Below are 21824 nucleotides of genomic sequence, written 5' to 3'. Positions count from 1 at the left end.
GAGAGGGAAAAAAAAAAATGATCTTCCTGGTCATGCTTAAAATACATACATACATATCTTAAAATACAAAATGCAACACAACCAAAGCATTTGTGAGCTTTAGTAAAGCGATGTTGGTCCTCATACTTGTGGCTTCTTATGATTGTGGCTCTAATCTAGATGTTTCCAGAAGCTCTAGTTTTAAGTTTATGTTAATAGATACTTAGAATCCCTTCACTAAAAATTACTGTTCTAAAGAATATCAAATCGTGTGAGTGCTCTCTGCATTGTATTCTCATTCATAATAAGATGATCCATTTCCCTGGAGTGGAAGAAAATTGCTCTACTGCTGCCACTAATAAATGTAAGAGTCTGGTAAGGTAGTATTTGTGAATAAAAAAGTGTTTGGGGTTGAATGGAGATAACTGGAGCTGAAGCAAAAGAAAAGGAGGGAGCAAATGAGCAAAAGAGGAATGGAGACGAGTTAGTTTTAGAACTCCTTTATCTGATCAGGAGTAATAATATGGAATTTTTGAGGTAAAAAGGACCTCAGGCTGCCTCTTACTTTATTAATAATAAAACTGTAATTTGAAGAGGTTAAATGATCTTCCCGAGTGATGTTAGGTGCCCCAAGATGTCATCCTAAATTTCTCTAAGTACAAATGACTTTTAAAAACCTGTTATCAAGGCTTTCTTCTTGCCAACTGCAAGGCACTAGTTCTTAAGAATTATGTTGTAAGAATCAACACATGAGAAAAAGGATGCTGAGAACACAGTTACAGAGAACAATGGCAAGTGCAAGCTCAGGTAACAGTGTTACCCGGCGCAACTGATGTTCCAAATTTGGGAGACTGTAATTCCATTATTTAAAGAACTAATTTATTTTATTTAGGCCTGAATCATGTTCTTTTTCCCCTTAAACACACGTTTGTATCTCAAAGCAGATTTACACTGTCTGAGTAAGGCCTTTCACTTTTCTGAGAAACCTAGGGATTTGCATCAAGGAGACAGGAAAGGGCAGAATAACTATGTTACCTTTCTCTCGAAATCTGTTTTTGTAAAGCCCCTGAAGTAGATGGAATAAACTGTAACGATAAGCAGATACGTCACTTGTTCACATTTAATCACTGCTGTTTTCACCAAACCTGGGGAGCAGAGAAAGGCATCTTGGTATAGACGGGGAGCTCGGCCTCAGAGAGGCTGGGCTGTGTCCCAGTTCTGCCACTTACTCGCAGGGGTCCTCGGAGAAGTTACTTAATGTTTCTGAGTCTCCGTTTCCTCCTCTGCCTTGTAGGTTGGTAATTCTGAGGATTAAACAAAATCATTCATGTAAAACATTGGCTGCTCACCCTGGCCCTGAGTAAGCATCCAGTCGATGGCGGCTGCCATTGTGATTTCTGTCACCATCATCTGTAACACATGTCAGGCAGTGGCATTTTGGAAAGAGCTCAGGGTTGGGGGTTAGAAGACCAGGCTTCTAGTCCTGCCTCTGCCACCAGCTAACTCTGAGACCTAGAAGATCACTTGATCTCTAGGCCTCAGTTTCCTCATCTGTAAAAGGCCAAGGACAAGGTGGTATACAATCATGTGTCACTTAACGACAGGGACACGTTCTGAGAAATGCGTCGTTAGGTGATTTCGTTGTTGTGTGAACATCATAGCGTGTAGTTACACAAACCTACATGCTGTAGCCTACCACACACCTGCACCATAGGATACTAACCTTATGGGACCACCATTGTATATGTGGTCCATGGTTGACCAAAAGGTTGTTATGTGGCGCGTAACAGTGTTAGGTTTGGTTGAGCAAGAAGTAGCACTGACAGGTTGTTGAAGAAATTCAGGGGTCGGCTTGGATTCTCTTTTCTACTTCCCCCTGAGAGCTCCCGGAAGTTCACATGCTGACTCATTATAAACGGTGGTGCTCTTCAGCATCGTTGCAGACACGCAGTTGGGCAACAGGTGTTGTTGTTTCTTCCTTTCTTCATGATGACCTAAGGCAGGTTCTAGATTCCTAGTTTTACCCAGATGATAAAATAGCATAAACAAAGATGATAAGAGGCACAAGAGACAAGCAGACTGTTTTCATACCCTGTCTATGTCAAGCCCTAGCTCTTTCGGTCTGAGAGGAGGAGAGACCCTCTTGGCTCTTCCACTCCACAGTCAATTTGCGCATCCTGGTTAAGAGGCCTGAGTGCAGATCTCAGCCTTGTGACACGGCAGCTGTATGATCCTGAGCAGGAGCCTAGATCCACTCTGCAGAGTCGGAGTCACAGTGTCATGCCCAAAGAGTTAGTAAGATGAGGTCTATCAAAGTCCTTAGGGATGGTAGGTTTTCTTTGTTATTTTTAACCTTTTAACCTGAATCTTCTGTAAGCCACCACACCGCTGTAACTATTAGAATGTGCTCCTCAAAACAAATACTTTTAGAGGAAAAAGTAAAAAGAAGAACTTCATTGCATGACCGTCTAATTTTATCAGGAGGGATTTCTTCATTGATAATAATGTTGTCATCACCCTTCATGAAATGTGGGCTGTAACTTAAGTGTAAAAAAGATCTGTAAGATTGGCTCTGATCAAAAGAGATTAGTTTACATGACTGAGTCCATTTCGCCTACCATCAGAAAAGATACACTGAAGCCATTTTTCCGGCTATTTCCTGACATGTTTACATTGTAGAATTGAAGAGCAGCTCTGTTTCAAGCTGGTCAACCCCAATGTATTTCTTTTTCTTATTAGTGAGATAATACTTAACATTTAAAATGTAACGGTATACATACTGGAGACGAAATGAATACATGTCCTTCTTACTTAAAAAAAGTGTTCTCAATAATGAGGTACAACTGTAATTTCACAAGGATGTTAACTTTTATAACCTTAATAAAAATAAATAAAAATAAAAAAGTGTTCTCAGGGCTGGCCCTGTGGCCTAGCCATTAAGTTCCCGTGCTCCGCTTTGGTGGCCCCGAGGTTCACCGGTTCAGATCCCAGGCACAGACCTAGCACCACTTATCAAGCCATGCTGTGGCCGGCGTCCCACATATAAAATAGAGGAAGATGGGCACAGACAGTAGCTCAGGGCCAATCTTCCTCGGCAAAAAGAGGAGGACTGGTGGCAGATGTTAGTTCAGGACTAATCTTCCTCAAAAAAAAAAAAGGTGTTCTCTAAGAAGTCTGGCATCATCTCGTGTCAGGCATGGGACACTGTACCCTGGAGAGTTGGAAGTGGCTACAAAGCATGAGGGCAAGCAGTCCCTGCAAACGGGAGGGCGTTTTAGTCTTTCTAGACATGGATGATTGAGGGCCTTTCAAACTTTCAAGCAAACATGAGTCTCATCGTTTCTCAGCCTTCCCAGTCTCACTTCACGGTAGCAGTGAATAGCAGTTCTCATAGCGTGGGCCGAGAAGTGTTTTAAAGTGCATATGGTTGTCTCTGAAGCCAGTACCAGTTGAATCCGTGGCTCTTTTACTCTCTCATGGTAATAAAGTAACTAGAGACCCAGATGATAAATCACGACGAAGGCAGACGCGTGTCTCCGTGGCGGCTAACAGCCTGGACACATTAGTGCATTCCCTCTGCTTCCTGGTTGGTACTTAGCTATGTATGTTGCATTTCTGTACAAGATTTCCTGTCCCCCAGTGCTCTGATGGACTTAAGAGACAGTAAATTCACTTTATGGCAATTGCTCTTAAACATTCCACAAAACAGTCTGCTAACATGCCAGCCTGGAAAATGCAGGGCAAATCCTCTCTCCTAGTGTGGGCTAGAGTTTATGTGTTCATCTCGGAGCTTCTTGCCAAGCAGGATGATGGCACAGAGGAGTTTGTAAACTGCAGTCACAATGGGGGAGCATTGATTTGCCAAAACAGGGAACCAGTAATTTTTGAAAATGGCTGTGTCTGGAGATTATTATGAATGAAATGCTGACCCAAGTTAAGAAATAAGAAGCAAGAGTTAATTATGAATTGGGGGGTCTCAGGGAGAAAGTTTTTCCGATGCAATAAAACTTAAAAAGATAAAATTATTTTTTAAAGATAAAAGATGTTTTTTAATTTTTAAAACTCTGTTTTTTATTTTTATGAAAACGTCACCCAAAATGCCAAGAAATTAAATATATGTATATAATTTATATATCTCAAAAGTCCATTCCTGAGATAACCAGTAAACATTTTGGAGTGTATGCTTCCACTCATTTTTGTACACATAACACACACAAACACACATTTAAAAGCAAAAATGCAATTATACTGCATATACTGTTTTGACCTACTTTTTGTTTACCAAATATAACTAATCACGAACATCTTTCCATGTCATTAAATATTACTCTCCCACGTAGTCAGTAATTCAGTTTCTCCTCTTCTGGTACAGAGAGTGTTGTCCACTGTCAAAGTGGACTGTCAGCTGGGAAATAGGAAGGCACTTGAGGACTGGTACTATATTTTCACTTTCTTTAATGAAAAAAAAATTTTCAGAAAAAGAGATGGGCACTGGATGGACCCCTTGGTGCCATGTCTTTTCCGTATTTGCCTTGAGGCACCCCTCCTGGTCTCCCCAGTTCCCCTCCACCTGCTGGTCAGCTGAGGTGCCTTGTGGTCTGGGAGGGAATTGGCAGAAGATTCTCATACAATAGTCCGCTCCGTAGTTTAATCTCTGATGTAAGGCCCTCTGCACTGCCGCTCAGTTCTCACTGTCTAACAATAATGTTTTAAGTTTATACTTAATTCTACCATTAAATCAACATGTGCTAACAAAAATATACAAAGTAGTGACTCGTATTATTACCTTATTAAACATCCGTAAATGTGCTGTATCCTTTGGATTGGTCTTTACTTTGGGAAGTGGGTAAAATGATCCTAAAAACATACTGTGTCTAAAAAGGGACTCTTCAGTGATTAAAAGGCAGAGCTACTGAAATGATTTGTGACTATTTAGTGGAATGAAGGGAGGTTTAATTGCTGCCTGCAACAGAGAACAGGATAGTCCAAGTCAAAACGACTAATGGTCCTTGAGAGCTGTTCCACAGTCATGTTTCAGAGGGTATATTTGTGAGCGACAAACAGAACAGCTGTTAAGGCGTGGTTAGCCCCTTTCTTGGCCTCGAGAGCAAGAACTAGCTTGAGTTCATCTCTTCCTGCCACCGCGTCCACTAGACCAGCGCCTCTCCTGGACTATTGCAGCGGCCTGCTGGCTGACGTCCTGCTTCTGTTCGTACATCCCGACACTCAGCAACCAGTGTCGTCCTCTGAAATCGCAAGATCACCTCCCTCCCCTGCTTACACCCTCCAGTGGCTTAGAATAAAATCCAAACTCCTTGCCAAGGAGGGCCGGGTGGGTGGCCTGGTCTGGCCTACCACTCCAGCCTCAACACTTACACTCTCCCCTGCTACAGCCAGCAGCCTCCTCCTGGCTGTTCCTCAAACTTGTCCAACTTAATTCTGCCTCAAGACTCTGGAACTTGCTGCCCGAACTCTCTTCTGCTGGTTTTTCATGTGGCTGGCTCTTTCTCACCCCCAGGACTCAGCTCAGGCACCATCTCCTGGGAAAGGCCCTCCGGGCTTCTACCCCCAGTGCACCTGTCACTCTCCGCACCTTATTTCCTTTAGAGGACTCACCCCAATTCATTCATCTCGTTTAGTTATTGCTTTCCTTGTTGACTATCTCCCCCTCTAGGATATAACCCTATGAGAACAAGGACCTTGTTTGAATTGAATATGGCTTTGCGCCTAGGGCTGTGTCCTCGCACATAATTGGTACTCAGTGAATGTTGTTCTTGGTGACTTCTTAAACCTGAGGTATAACTCTGGATCACTCCAGACAAGATATGCCAAAATCATTTTTTTTTTTTTTGAGGAAGATTAGCCCTGAGCTAACATCTGCCACCAATCGTCCTCTTTTTGCTGAGGGAGATTGGCCCTGAGCTAACATCTGTGCCCCTCTTTCTCTATTTATATGTGGGATGCCTGCTACAGCATGGCTTCATGAGTGGTGTGTGGGTCTGCACCCAGGATCTGAACCACTGAACCCAGGGCTGCCGGAGCTGAGTGCATGAACTTAATGCTGCGCCACCAGGCTGGCTCCCCGAAACCACTTTTGTATCTGTATATCCTCATCTGAATAATTGGGATAGGTACTAGTAATTACATTACAAAGTTGTTTAGAAGATTAAATGAGATAATACATGCAAAGTGCTTAAAACGAGGTCTAACACATCATTCAATAAGTTTAGCATTATTACTGTTGTTCCAAACACCTAGCCTTCAGAGCTGGCGTGATATTCTACAGTCTTTAGATATGGAAGAATTGTGCTATATCCACCCAGGATAGTTATATCTTGTTTGACCTTCCGAGAGTTCTCATCCTGAACTGTTCCTTACTGGGTTTTCTTCTATGGGGTTTAAATCCTTACCTTTAAAAAGCATGTGCTCTTCATCTTTTCCCAGGGCCATCCATGGGGGAAGAAGTTACCGCTTATAATGCATATTTTGAAGAGTTTTTTCTGCTAGTTATCCCTTGATGCAGGAATTCCCACTGTGGTGATGTTCCACACTGTCTTTATAGGTCCAGGTGCATTTTAATCAAGGTGACCTAACGAGACTTTAGAAGGAGACATTAATTAGTTAGTAAATCTAATTCCTCTAACAGGCCTGTAGATACTTATCATGGATTTACTGTGAGCAAAACCTTGTGGGAGGTATAAATTGACCTCTGTCCATGTGGACCTTAAAACACAGAGAGAGAAGTCATGGATATTTAAATGAACAGATAACCAACACCATCCCCACCAAATGGTATCTGACAAATGAGTAGTTGGGGAAGTAAGTGCCATGGAATTCCTTTCCATTGATTCCCATTTATTAAACACAACGAGGGTCAGGAGTGTGCACTGTGGGTTAAACAAATATTTGTGAACTAGTCTTAGCAGAAATTCCTAAGTTCTAAATCTCATGGTCTAAGAAAATATTCATGGAGATAGTAGAGAAATTATAGTTTCATTGAATTTTCTCACTCTGTGTGATTGGTCACTTGGGATTTCTCATGCTGATTACAGGCTCTGAATTCATCATTGACCCTCTACCCATTTCCTGTGTTCCCTGTCTTGGTTAATGGCACCTCTGCCATCTCACTCTCCACACCCAATCACTAGGTCCCTTTCATCGATGGACGAAATAGAAGAGGCCTTTGCATGGACACACCTCACTCCTGATGTGGCCCTGCCTCCCCATCTGGCTTCAGGTCCAGCCTTGGCACCTGTCGCTCAAGCACTTGTACGTCTCAGGTTTCCTGATGAGGCAATGCTTCCTCACACGTCCGGGCAATCTACTGAGATCACCCTTCTCCTTGCTGTTGACCCCGACAAACCCTGCATACCTACAAATCGTTCAAGGCTCGGCACAAATAGTGCTCTCTATAAAGCCCCTCCTGACTCTGCCGAAAAGACTTGTAACTCATTGTATTATCGTTGTTTGTGTGCAGGGTCACTAATAGCACATATGAATCTTTTGGATTAATTAGACAAAGGTGTCTTGTAGTGTCCTGGAGAAGTGCAGCCCTGAGCCAGGGCTCATGGTTTGGCGAGCAGCGCCAAAGGTAGGCTGGATTTCCGTGCCTACTTGCCCCAGCCAGATCCTCTAGTACAGAGCACACACTGCACAACCTGTAGGGGGTCTTATTTGCCTGCATGTTTTCCTGCTAGAGGGTAAACTCCTTGTGGGCAGAGATCAGACTATTCATTCTCATCTACCAGGGGACAGCTCAATGCCTGGCATGCAGTATGAGCTCAGTAAGTGTTTGCTCAATGAATGAATGAATGAATGAAATATGATGCAAATTGAAAAATTAATTTTTCTTCACCAGGGCACTTTGTATGGGGACAACAAGCTTTCAAAATATGGGATCTTCAAGTGGGAAAATAATGAAAGAGGTTCTACAGCTGAAAGGGCTTGGGTGCTGCCTGAACACTCATGGGCCCTGAATTAGGGGGCCCTGGAGAACCCAAAGGAAGCCCCTCTTGGCCTACTCCTCAGCCCAGCTCCAGACCAACTGCTCCTTCCTCCTGCACGCCCTGACACCTAGAATGCAGGCGCACCTGAGTCCCTTAGGGGGAAGCCTGTGGACGCTCCCTCCGGTAAAATTTGGACTGGATAGGTAAATTTTAGGTCAGGAATACTCACATTTCCAAAGAAATCTTGACATTAAAAAGTGATATGTTCCAAGGTCTCTTAGGAATCTTCCAGAATGCATTTAAGTATTTGCTTTTGATTTATTAATTACTTGATGCAGAGGTGGGAATAGGAGTAAGGAAACCGAAGTCTGAAGGATTAGGCACCACTGCCAATTGAAAAAAAGAGAAAGTATTGATAAAACACTTTCTAAATTATAATGCAAATAACAAAAATTTATTAGATCCAAATACATTTTCTTTCTAGGACTACATCTGTTAAGGCAAAATGAGGCCCATGGTTTTCTCCATCTCTCTCAGCTTAATTTAAGATCCTGTTTGTAATTTCTTCTTTGTCTTATATTTTGAGTCCTTATAAGCTACCAAAAATCACTTCTGGGAAAATGGGGAATAAATTAATAAATAAATACACACACAGAAATACATTAATCAATTAATCGATTTATGAAAATTGAGATATAACTGTGATACTTCTGGCTTGATTTGGATAAATGACTTGTCTATCTATAGGAAAGAAGAGAAGGTAAGCATGTGACCTCCTGGTTAACATTTAAAGAGTCCAGAAAACACCAAGAGATCTATTAAGTCAGACCAGATGTCTGGAGGGCTTTTAAATCTTGTTTATATTGACGCCAGCTTGATTTCCCAAGGATGGGTTTAGGCCTGCCTTCCTTGAGTGGTTCTGCTGCATAGATTTAAATGAGGTAAACTCGTTATAGCCTTAGTGTGGCTGGCTTTGAAAGATTCAAAAAATGTTCTTTTATTGAGACTGAATAACTGGATGTGCTTTTGCTGCCAATATCAACACAGTCCAAGGGCCCTCCTGTTATTTTCTGCTGGAGTTGTCTTAGGACATGGAATGGGGCGGGAGAGGGGGTGTGAAAGCCTCAGAGGATTGTGTTTTGTTTTGCTTTTTTTTTTTTTTCCTGTTCTTGGCTCTTACAGCAAGTTGATGGTAAATATTGGGCAAGTTATGTAACCACGCTATTCCTCAATTTCCTCATTAGCAATGCTGTCTTGTTTATAAGGAGTTTTGAAATGTTTGCAAGCACACAAAACGCTGGTGCAGATAGCCAGTGTAGATATCTAGTAGGTTTCTAGTCCACTTGATGTCTCTCCAATAGTGGAGGCCACCTACAACAGACTCACCTGGAGTGATGGTTAAAATGCAGATTCCTAGGCTCACCCCAAACTTCTGAACTGGAATTTCAGGGGGTGCCGCCGAAACTCTCCATCGTAAACCAGCTCCTTGGGTGATGCTGATGCCCTCCAGCATATCCCTCTGAGCATCTCTGCTTCCTGGTGAGCCTCAGAGAGAACCAGATGGTTTGACCACCTAAAAATCCCCTGGTATCTCCCAGAGTTTTCTGGACTGATCCAACCTGGACCATTTTCCCCAGAGCTGTTGCATGCTATGATTGTCATTCATTTAAAAAATATTTGAAGTTTTCTTTGCCAATCCCTGTCCTCAAAATGTATGTAATCTGGTAGGATGTTGAGGACTAGCAGTTCGTAGACAGGGTTGGGATGAAATTGACGCTCACACTTCCAAAAGTGAAAAAACAGAGCCGACAAGCATCAGTCTCTCTGCTTTCGATTTAATGTTGGACTTCCCCTAAGAACCCAAGGTTCAGGTCCTGTTCTTGATTTGGCCAGTGACTCAGCTTTGACCTTGGGAAAACTATTTAATCTTTCTGCACAGTTTCCCCCTCCACGATATATACTATCTCCATCCCCGTGAAACATTTTCTGGAGGAGCTGCTCAGTTTATTGAGAAGGCAAGTTCTGTTATGGTAACCAGCTGTTACGTAACCAGATGGCATTCAGGAAGCAGTGATAGCCTTACATTATGGATCAGTACTGGTGCTCATGTCTTATGACGAAGAGGATCAGAAAAGGGTGTTCCTTTGTGTTGAGAACTGAATCTATAGAGAAAAGACTTCCCAGGCTTGTGGATTTACTGCATAAGAGACTACAGAAACTGCAAAGAGACATGCTGAGTTCCTGTTTCTCTGCTCAGAAAGCTGGGAGAATGAAAGGACACCTACTTGCTCCCAGCTTTGCCCCACTGCCTGCCCTTGATAAGGGTGGGCCTACTATGTCACGTTTATTACACTTGCCACCTTTTCTTGGATGGTTTTACTGCCTCGAGATGTGTAGTAGTTTTCTGTTGCTGCAACACAAATTACCACAAATTTAGCAGCTTAAAACAACATACAATTCTTGAATTACTGTTTGTGTGGGTCAGGAATCCAGGCACAGCTTGACTAGGTTAAGCTGGGTCTTTTGCTCAGCATCTCGCAGGCTGAAATCAAGGTGCCAGCTGGACGGCATTCTCACCTAGAGGCTCAGCTAGGGAAGGACGCACTTCCAGGCTCCCTTAGGTTGTGGGCAGAATTCATGCCTTGCCGCTGTAGGATTCATGGCAGCTTCCTTCTTCAATCCAGCAACAGTGAGAGTCTCTGACCCCAGATGCTTTCTTAATGGTCTCACCTAATTAGGTGAGGCCCACCCAGGATAATCTCCCCTTTTGAATTAATATAAAATTAACTGATTAGGGACTTTAATTACATCTGCAGCATACCTTCTCCTTTGCCATATTCCATTGGTTAGTAGTGAGTTACAGGTCCCACTCACCCTCAAGAGATGGGGATTACACAAAGGCATGGGTGATGGTGGGTCTTTTTAGAATTCTGCCTCCCGCAAGACCACAAGGAGTTAAAACTCAGCACTCAATATAAGTATGTGCAAGAGGTTAATTGGGGACTTCAAACATTCTGTTTATGAAGTCTCATTCCCACGTATGTGGCCTTTCGTTAATTCTTGATTCACTGAAAATTAACCTGCGGTTAAGAGAAAGTATGTGGTTGTCAAGAGGGAAGGAACAGGCGTAACTAGGGTGTGATAGATACATTTTACCTAGAGTTGTATCCTGTCCTAAGCAAATAAAACATTAATTAGGGACTATTGCTTACCCAGAGGAAGAGTCATCTCGAATTCCTTTTATTTCCTAGTTCACCCAATATGATTCAGTTCACACAACAGAATTCACACATACCTGTTCAAGATCACAGCTATGTAAAATGAGTTCCTCCTTTAAGAAGAGTTGTCCCAAAAGTTGACCTATCACACTCCTTAATACATCAGCACTCCCAGAAGAAAAAAAAGGCCAAAGACCTTTATCAGGTATAAACAATAGAAATCACCCTTTCAACATGTTTCTTATAGCAACACACTGAAGAGAAAAAGAAAATGTGTCAGAAACGGAAGACAAGTAACCAGATTAACATTGCTCTGTAAATAAAATACATAAATAAAAATGTGAACAAGCTGGAAGAGATTAGTGGGAGATAATAAAAGAGTTAATCTCTTTATTTTGTAGTATTTGTACAAATAGTAGGAAATTCTAAAGTTTTAAAAGGTAAATGGACTTCACATTCATTAGGATGGCTATTAACAAGAAACAAAAAATAAGTGTTGGTAAGGATATAGAGAAATTGAAACCTTTGTGTACAGCTGGTGGGAATGTAAAATGGTTCCGCCACTATGGAAAACAGTATGGCAGTTCCTTAAAAAGTTAAAAATAGAATTACCATGGGGCCAGCCCTGTGGCGTCGTGGTTAAGTTCAGCACGCTCTGCTTCAGTGGTCCGGGTTCACGGGTTCAGATCCCAGGTGCACACCTACACCACTCAATCAGCCATGCTGTGGCAGTGTCCCATGTACAGAATAGATGAAGATGGCACAGATGTTCGTCAGGGCTAGTCTTCCTCAAGAAAATAAAAGAAGGAAGATTGGCAACAGATGTTAGCTCAGGGAGAATCTTCCTCAGCAAAAAACAACAACAACAAAAAAGAATTACCATATGATCCAGCAATTCCACTACCAGTTATATACCCCAAAGAATTGAAAGCAGGGACTCAAACAGATATTCGTACACCAATGTTCATAACAGCGTTATTTATAATAGCCAAAGGTAGAAACAACCCAAGCGTCCGTCAGTGGATGAATAAATTAACAAAATGTGCTGTGTACGTACAATGGAATGTTATTCAGCCTTAAAAAGAAAGCAAATTCTGACCCGTGGTACAACATGAATCTTGAAAACATTACGCTCAGTGAAATAAGCCAGTCACAAAGGACAAGCATTATGTGATTCCACGTATATGAGGTACCTGGTGTAGTCAAAATCAGAGAGAGAGAAAACAGAGTGGTGGTTGCAAGGATAGGGGGAGATGCGAGTTCGTGTTCAGTGGGTGCAGAGTTTCGGTTTGGGGATGCACTAGTTCTGGAGATGGATGGTGGTGATGGTTGCAGAACAATGTGAGTGTACTTAATGCCACCGAACTGTGAATTTAAAAGTGTTTAATAAGCTAAATTTTATGTGATGTGTGTTTTATCACAATAAAAATTCTTTTAAAGAAAAGATAAATAGGCAAAGGAGCTGAACATGTAGATCACAAACAAAGAATTGTAACAAGCAAGCTGACTTGGGGGGAGATCCTGACCCTTGTTGGTAACCAAAGAAATGGAAACTTACAAATGTCTTTTAAAAGAAGTACCATCTTTGAGTCTAGTGGGATAATGAATGTCGTGTGTAACACACAAAGTCTGGAATATAATTATGTTCCAAACATATTTCACCTCTCTTCTTCTTCCTTGACTTTCCTTAGAATGGAGATGAAGTCTTCATTGGATATTTCTATTCCAATGTTTCACACAAGATAGATTTTAAACCATTCCTAGGACTGTCTTTAAGTATGCTAGTTCAGTTTTTTTAAAATAAAGTGTTTTCCTTGAGGCCCAAGTTGAAGTTCCAGTGTTAGGAAGGTATAATAAGAATTATATTAAATGCAATTCTGAAATGTGTATTATATTTTTAAAAAGTGTTCGGCTGTGAAGATTAATTAAATGATTTCCCCCCATATATTCCAGAGTTTGTAATAAGAAGAGTCATAAACTCTGAGCCAGTATCATCTGTGTCCTAAAACTGGTATTCTTATAATGGTATAGCAGAGCCCTTTCGCATCCCTGTTTCTAATAAGCCATGTGGCCACACACCTGCTTTATTATCTCTTTGTTATCTCATAGTTTCCATGGGGCATTATTATCTTTTGGCATTTTAATGAAGGCAATTAAAGTAAATCTCTTTGATGGTAATTAAGTGTAGCTTACAGTACACCCCTTGTTAATTGGTCAGACACCATGAGCCAGGCATTGCATTAAGCATGTTTCTGTTATTTCATTTAATCCTCTCATCCTCTGAGACAAATGGTATTATTCCCATTTTGCAGGTGAGAAATTGAGGCTCAGTTTTAGTAACTCACTCCAGATCACACAGCTGGTTGGTAGAGCCGGACTTCAAACCCAAGTGTGTCCGACTCCACACCTCGATCCTCCCATGATGCTCCCTCCATCTAGGAATACAGCTCTGTTTACTTCATAAGTAGTAAAGTGACGTATAAGAAGGAAACTTTAAACATGTGACTTTGTCGCAATAGTCCGTTAATAATCATAGCCCTTAAAAATTTCATATTAATTCAGGAGCATTTTTTAAAGTCAAAGTTATTTAGCTCCCACAAACAAGCTGTTGTACGTTCAGAGTAAATGCTTCCCATTCCATGTCAAAAGTGCAGATTTACTTCCTGATAAGATGTACTATTTAGAGACTGTCTGTTTTTTATTGTGATTCGGGTGGAAATAACAGGAAAGCATATTTTCTTCCTGTCTTGGCAAAAGGGGGAGCATTTCTAAAAAAGAATACTTAATGTAATGATTTAAATGGCCATTATTTTGCATTATGAATTAGGAGAAAGCAGACTATAGGATTCAAAGAAGCAACAATGGTCTACTGACTTCGACAGGGAAGTCCAGCCAGGGAATTTCCCAGGACTCTACGCCAGGAGGCGGGTCTCCAGAGACACTTGGTGCTCTTCTTTGCCCAACAAAATGAAAAAATTCAAAACCATAGATGATCAGAGAGACTTCTGGACACATGGCAACTCTGAAAATGAACCCCTTTGCAAGAGCTTATATTCACATCTTGTTTTTAGAAAAAAATCCAACATCAAAAGAGAAACAAAAAAACCCAAACTTGCCTTTGTAATTCTTGGACAACTAAAGAAATAGTAATATGTGTGTAATATGGATTGTAAATGGTCGTGAAAATGTAAAGAAAATATTTTTTAAATATCCCGTTTTCCTTAGAGAAATTCGATTCTAAATTTTTTAAGTCAAAGTGTTTTCAAGTTTTTTCCAAAAGGAGTGTGAAAATTGGCCACAAATCAATTTGACTATGAAAGACCAGCATGCACGCACACACACACACACACACACACACACACACACAATCTTGTTTGGCTCACAGCATCTAAACTATGTACTGATTCTGTTTGCAGAGCTCACACTTGTTTCAACCGTCTGGATCTCCCCCCGTACCCATCCTTCTCCATGCTTTATGAAAAACTCTTGACAGCAGTCGAAGAGACCAGTACCTTTGGACTTGAGTGACCTGGACACACAATGCCCAGCTCCGGATGGACAGGCGATGTCAGGAGCTGCCCTCTAGAAGAATGGCTGACCATGGGAAGTTTCAAGAGTACACTTCCGTTAGAGTAAAGCTGAGTGCTGTTACCTTCTAGGAACACGTGCTCTGTCTCATTTGGGGGCTGGATAGTGGTGATGGGTCCTCCTGGAAGGATTTGGGTGAGCTTGATGCCCAGGGAACAACCCAACAGTCTTTCAATCAACAGTTCTTGACTGCCAAACTTTTTCCATTTGTTTCGTTCCAAGACAAAGATGGACCTCTACACGATCAGCTCCATGGTCACTTTGAGGGACTCAGGAGAATCTTGAAACTTAATCTTTGAACGTGGTTCAAGCCAAACTGGCAGCACTTGGCCCAATCTCCAAATTAGTGCAAGTTAAATAATATAATAAAAACAAATATATTTCCTGAAAGTATATTCATTTAAGCCCTAAATTATAACAATATTCATTTTCTTGCTTATGAGTGCCTGCATGGTGTGCACCATAGGTTTCAGCTTTCAAGGAACATGAGTGAAAATGAAACCAAGTCAATATGAGGTAACTTTAAAGATTTGCAATAAGGTGGTCTGTGACAATGTATATGCAAAGTGATATGTATGTAATTTTGGCTGAAGACAAACTGTTATACAATGAATTACTAATGACAGAGTTTATGCTTTATAATGCATGAAAACAATTTTAAAATAACTAGCAATTAATCACAGCATATCAGGAAAAAGTACACAGTGAGTTTTGTTTATTTTTTATAGGTTCCTTATGTTCTTTAAGATGTATATAAGAACCTACCTATCATCCTGTATGTATCACCTGTTCCATTTTCACGTTCCATGCTTACTCGGGCATCATGCTAGTACGTATCCTTTTAAGCACTCTCCAGGGAACAAAAGGGCCTTTTATTTTTATAAAGGTACAAAAAAATTCCCCGAAATATTTTGCACTGAATGTACCAAAGTTGAAGGGACAATACAATATGGCTAAAAGCAATTCCATCACTTGACAAGTATAATAGAAAACAGCTTCTAAATCAATCTTCCTTCACAGTGCCATGTCTACACTACAAGGACTGTGCATCTAAGTAATAATTTTTTAAGACTCACTATATGTGATAGTATGATGTGCATTTATTTAAAATGCATTAGACTCTCTTCCATCCATCAAATACTTTACAGGATGGCATTTAATACAGATATTTCGTATTTCCCCCACTGCTTTTTATTTGTACAGCATCATGAAACACTAAGCTCAGTTATGGAGCCATCTGCAACACCCAAGATCAGCTCTCTTTAGTAATAAAAATTCCATTTTCCCTTATCAGTGAAGACATCACAAATTGAAACTCTCAGTCCTATATTTCTAAGCTTGCATTTTCACTGATGCATAATTTTCTTATCAATGTTGAGAAACAATTTTTCTATGGTATCTCAGAAACTGCATGACATCGCTAATGTTGTTTCCGCTCAGTTTTATCAGAGGGTGTCCTTCATTTTTATTGTTTTGGGGGTTCCTCCACATCACTGTTTATTTCTTGACTTATGGCCATAACTAATCAGATGTTCAACAGAGTAAAGTTAAATTGTGGGTAATAAAAGCCTTGGATTAACATTTGGTTTGCCAGCCTCTGGTTTTACAGGCATTGCCCAACCACTTCTTTGAGAATTATATTTATGAGTAGCCATGGAATTCCTATTATGGGATGTTGGCAAGCTTACACTTTATAGAGGTCATATGCATGGTTTTCATAGGTGGTTGTAAGAACTGATTGCTCTCCTGTTGGTTAAGCTATGTTTACTATCGGGACCCTCAAGAGGAATACCACTCGTGTTGCATTCCTGCACGAAAGGCAGATACTGAAGTGTGGGGAAATGTTCCGAAAAAAATGGTTACAGAAATCTGGAAATAAGAAAGGAAGATTTATCTGTGCACTGTAATGGAACCATAAGAAAAGTGAAGAGAAAAAACAACTTTAATTGGAAATGTTAGTTTGTACTTACTGATCATGAATGTAAGTATATATTTAATTTTGTAAACTATTTTTACTTGTTTGCATTTTTTTCATTATCAGGAAAAATAATGTAATATACTTTTTTAAAAAATACATTTTTGATGGTATCTAAGATGTTTCAGAGCTAGCATTCTCTAAGCAGCTGATATAGAAGGTTGCATTTCTTTCAAAAATACATTCATAGACCATGTTAGCCTTCATTTCGGTTTGTGATACTTTGTTACCATAACCCACATTGTTAGGTAAAAGAGATTTGAAATAAAACGTGTCTGTAATTATTTCTAACAAATATAGTTCTTTGCTGAGGCATTGAACTTCCCAAATAACAGTGTAATCGTTTCGTTGCCACTGTTCTCCGAATTGGGAATTATCAAAGATGTACTTAGCGTATCAGATCACCATCATACCTGATCTATTATTCTTCATTGGTGAAACAAAAAAATCCAATAGTAACTATATAAAATATTGAATAGCATTTCCACAGACTAAATTAGACTTTAATGTCCTCTACAAATAGAAATATCCATAAATATTTTCTTCTGGACTGTGGACCTAGATAACTTGGCTGTATGGTCTTGTCTTGTTTAAGAAATTCATAAGTGATGCTTATGCTCTACTGTCTTATAGTCTAAAAGACAGTCATGATACATCATATATGTTTGCAGAAAGTCTCTTAAATGAGAGAAGAGACACGTTATTGGCATTCACTCTGTGCCAGCCACTGTGTTTGATGATGGAACTACAAGATTCAAAATCTCCCCTTGAGAAGCTCACAGTCTAGTGGAGTAGACACCAGGGTTCAAAAAAGTATTTTCCGTAAAATTTGATATGTTCTACAATCAAGGAATGAGGAGAGAACATCTCGCTCCGTCTGGGAGATCCACTGAAGGCTTTATATATGAGAGATACTGTGGCAAAAAAAAAAAAAAAATCCAAAACATAAATGCTCTTTCTGTCGGTAACTAATGACATGTGTGTCGATACTGATCAAGTGTTGAAGCCCAAGGTGCATTTACAGACGAGGGTTTAAAGTGTGCAGGGGGGAGCTAAACCACGAAGGAGCAACTCAGGATCTTCAAATTATCAAAGAAATGCCAAAATTAAGTTTAGCAGTTTCCCTGTTTCCTTTCGTCTGCTCTGCAGTGTACCTTCAGTTTTCAGTGTGAAAAATCCCAGTCTTTGAGCCCACCCCACTTCTGGGGTCAGATTTTCTTGTGCACAAAATGAATGGATCTTGGTTAAAGAAGTACGGTCTCAATTTTCTAGCATATGTTGTGTTTATAATTTAGTAGAAATTTTGTAATAAATGAAGGAAAATCTGCTTCACCTGCATAACAATCAGAAGTGGTAAAACTACATTCAGATGATTGACAGTAATGGTAGCATATGTTTGTATAACGCTTTAGAGGTCAAAGTGCTTTCAGGTGCATCGTCTCTTGCTCCGCACGTGCTTTGTAGGGCAAAAGGTATCAAGTCCCGTTTGAGTTGAGGCTGATTTTCCTGGATGGCTGTGAGATCAGTTTCAGTACTTTATAGTGACAATTCTAGGTTTCATCTCTAGAAATGTGGAGACTAATGTTTCTACCATCATATTCCACGTACAGTGAATTTTGCAAGATGCTTCATCTACCCAAACTCTCATTTTTTCAAACGCTCTTAAGAAGTGACACCCTCTGAAAAGTCCATGAAGAAATTAGCATATTCATGGAAAAACTCCTCATAGACTTAATACTTGCATTTTACCACTTGTTATGGGAAATTAAAAATGGAATACAAAATTTGATGGTTTTTCATGGATTTATATAGTGTAGTCGTTTAGTTTTCTCAAATATTATTTGGAAGCAAAATAATGAAAACACTTTAATCAGAAGCCTTATTTCGTTTAATTTTTAATAAGGATGGATTCTAGAAAGTCCTAATAGCTGAGTTCCAGGGATGTGGATGAAGGAACCACTGCACGTTCTCTTTTCCACTCTGTCCTCCTCACATTCGTCCATTTTCTTTCTTTCTTTCTTTCTTTCTTTCTTTCTTTCTGCACAAATTGTGCTTACGATTTGACCACTTCTAACTAAGGCAAACATCTTATAATGAAGAGTCCAAAAGTCTTTCCAATTTAACCCCATTCAGGAAATGCCCAAGGCAGGTGAAATGATGCTATACCATCACTAAAAGGTCCCTGTAACCCCGCATAGTGAAAACATGCAAATGAAGAATGTGGCCCAATCCCAAACTGAGTCTGAGTTTCAGGCCCTTTTGTTCTCTCTTAGCTGCTTTCTGATCTAGTTGACAAGTGAAAACACTGGATCATTGACACCTTCCTTCCATAAAATTTGAGTTTAAATGAATGAGAATGTCACTATTAATTGCTAAGTTTGCAAAACCTATTACCTTTCTAGTTTGTGTTCTCCAGATAGATTTTTTTTGTCTCTCACGAAGGCAAAGGAATGCCAGAGACAGGAAAGCTTTCTCAGTTGTGGCTTAAGGCCAATGCTGTCCACCAGAAGGCTGATAAACACAAAAAGCAGAGCTGGGGAGCCCAGCAGTTGTGCCTCCCCCGGAGAATGTAATGCTAATTATTGACCAACTGTCAAGATTCAGGAGGTAACTGCATTCCGAGGGGCTGGCACAAGGTACAGAGTGAGTGTGTGTGAGGGACCCATATCACAGCTGTCTGGGCCAGAAGGGGTACAGGGATGGTAAAGACAGGACTGTAGCAGCGGGAAAGTTAAAACAAGGGTGGAAGGATCATCTTAGGGCTTGCTGGTAGGGGTAGGAACCTACACTTCAATTTGGTTTCTGACTGAGAAGAGGATGCCGTGCTGCCCAATGAGGGCATTCATTGCCTAATAATCTACCTGGTAGGAAATACCCTCATTTTATAACTTCAGAAGATTGATAACATTTTCTGTATTGCAAAACAGAATTTAGTCCCGAAATATTAAAGCTAACCACAGCTTAATCAGGAGATTCGACAGTTTAGCAATAAATTATGTTGTGGATTCTTTTTAACTTAAGAATTATTGTTACTATTATTGAACTTTGTATGTGAAATAAAGGAGGGGGGGTTGCCTGACATGTTTATTATGCTTAATTTGTTTTTTTAGCAGACATTCATCGACATTAGAATAGCTTTTGGGACGTTTTCATGGTTTCTAATGGTAACTTCAATGTTCCCTGTTAATCTAGAAAGCTAACACCTAAGAATCAGGTTACTGAATTGCAAATGGAGACCTAATCAGGGTTTCCAATTTTTCAGGACGTTAATCAAGACTGAAAACACGTTTGCTTAGATTTAATCTGCAAGGTAGTTTATTTGGCTTCCGTGATCCAACAGATCAGCAGAATTGGAAGGCCCTAGTTGTGTGGTTTCTGAGGAACACCGAAAATTAAATTTATATGTGATTTTTTTTACATCTTGTGGCCTTGGGCAGGTGATATGTTTCTATCCAACTTTCTTTTGAGGTATTACAACCCTGAGGCGTGTTGATAGGTATGTTGTATGATTCAAACTGAATTAGCTCTTACTGATGTGGGGAAGGAACCATCAGTAAACTTCTGGTTACTATCACCTTCTGTAAACAAAGGATGGGTAATGTTCAAGACATACCTGGGAAGGATTAACCAGGAAACATACAGAACTGAATGTTCTTTTAGGACCTTAATGCTCTAAAAGATGTTATTACAGCCTATTTTTCTTTCTATGGTCTCGTAAATAAAATCTGAGGCTGTTAATATGTTGGAAAGTGCATAAGATGACATGTTTTTATAATAGGGATGCAGGCATTCCAAAATAAATAAATAAAAATACATGCATCTCTCTCGCCTCTTACTGAAAGTATTAATCTAATTTTATAATAATGCTTACTTTTTAATATTAAGGCTCTGTAAAAAAAAAACTCATTTATTTCTAAGATTTCAGCAGAGCACAGGTGGTGTATTTTTTTAAGCCTTTCCATTTCTTTTCACCAACTCCACCCATTGTGTGTCTACACCATGTATCACAGTTAAAAGCTTTGTTTTTATTTTTGTTGAGTTGATTTAGGCGTCATCTTTATTCAGTATGATTTTTAACAGAGAATAATAATGGGAGGTATTTGCTATTTGGCATTAAGATTATACAGCTCTCATTTCACCTGATATTTAAATTTCATCTTTTTTTTTTTTTCAAAGGAAATAATGCAGATTGTTGACATCCTGGAAATGATTTGTGGGTGGTATTAAATGGACCCTGGGACTTTGAAATGTATACTAGTTGTTTGTTTTCTGGAAAGTCTGTATTCTTATCCTCACCTGAACCCCTGACTTTTGTGTTGTATTTTTTTATGATTCCAAAATGCTTTGAGGGAAAGATATTTTAATGTGTACAATTTGTTTTATTTTCATACTGATCTCTATTTTTGTTTAAAACCATGTTGCATCATGAAATCACTTAATCCAAAATAAATCTTCTTTAAAAAAATATGTTCTGACTTTTCTGTGACACGTTTGGGGAAGAAAAAACCCAAAAGGAAAGAAAATAAAGTAGGGATACAGGTCTCATGGGATTGGTATTCAGCTTTGTAGATACAGGAAGTTCTCTTTTCATAATAGTTGTAATTAGAAATCTATTTAGTTTATCTCTAAAAGGATATTTTACTGTTTGATAGGCCACCAATTCATGATGAAGAAATGAATTAACACAAATCACAATCTCTTAACTCACTTGGGTTGGACTATTTGTTAAGCCATCTTGGTTGAATGCTTACTTCATAGACACATATGCACACCACAACTACCACCCACACCAGTCTAATCCAGGGCTCACATATTCACAAGCCTACAGGGGCCAAGTAGTATTTAATGAGTGAAACTGGCTGGGTGTAAGCAAAAGAGAGTGGTGGGATTTACCTAAAGGGGGCATTCTAATATTTGGCTCCCGCAGATCCTAGTCACATGAAATTCAGGTCTACTGTTGAAAAATCTCAGTTATCAAGAGAAACCCAGAAATTTAAATTTTTATGTGATATTTCTATATCTTTTTAATCTAGGTGGATCAAAGTAAACATGTCTATAGGTTGAATTTGCCTTGCAGTCCACCAGTTTGGAACCTTTGATTTAATCAATAACATTATC

The 21824-nt window shown here is 39.8% G+C and overlaps 1 protein-coding gene and 1 long non-coding RNA gene across 6 annotated transcripts in view; one reads left to right on the top strand and one right to left on the bottom strand.

Annotated features, from left to right (window-relative positions):
- HECW2 (HECT, C2 and WW domain containing E3 ubiquitin protein ligase 2) overlaps positions 1-16312 on the top strand; it is a 373452-nt gene extending 357140 nt beyond the window's left edge. For all 5 annotated transcript variants that reach the window (XM_070581715.1, XM_070581716.1, XM_070581717.1 and 2 more), the window contains one exon: positions 14560-16312. In XM_070581715.1, the coding sequence (XP_070437816.1) occupies positions 14560-14671 (112 nt within the window). In that variant the 3' untranslated portion in view covers positions 14672-16312. The remainder of the gene's footprint in view (positions 1-14559) is intronic.
- Positions 1015-8311, bottom strand: LOC139076845 (uncharacterized). The gene is made up of 4 exons (XR_011528855.1): positions 8155-8311; positions 6390-6577; positions 1209-1283; positions 1015-1124 (listed from the first exon to the last, which is right to left on the bottom strand). It is a non-coding gene; the product is annotated as an uncharacterized lncRNA (long non-coding RNA).
- Positions 16313-21824: the final 5512 nt, after the last annotated feature.

The sequence above is a fragment of the Equus przewalskii genome, chromosome 17, assembly GCF_037783145.1.
Source record: "Equus przewalskii isolate Varuska chromosome 17, EquPr2, whole genome shotgun sequence".
In the NCBI taxonomy this organism is placed as follows: domain Eukaryota; kingdom Metazoa; phylum Chordata; class Mammalia; order Perissodactyla; family Equidae; genus Equus; species Equus przewalskii.
This window is presented reverse-complemented; position numbering and strand designations above follow the sequence as displayed.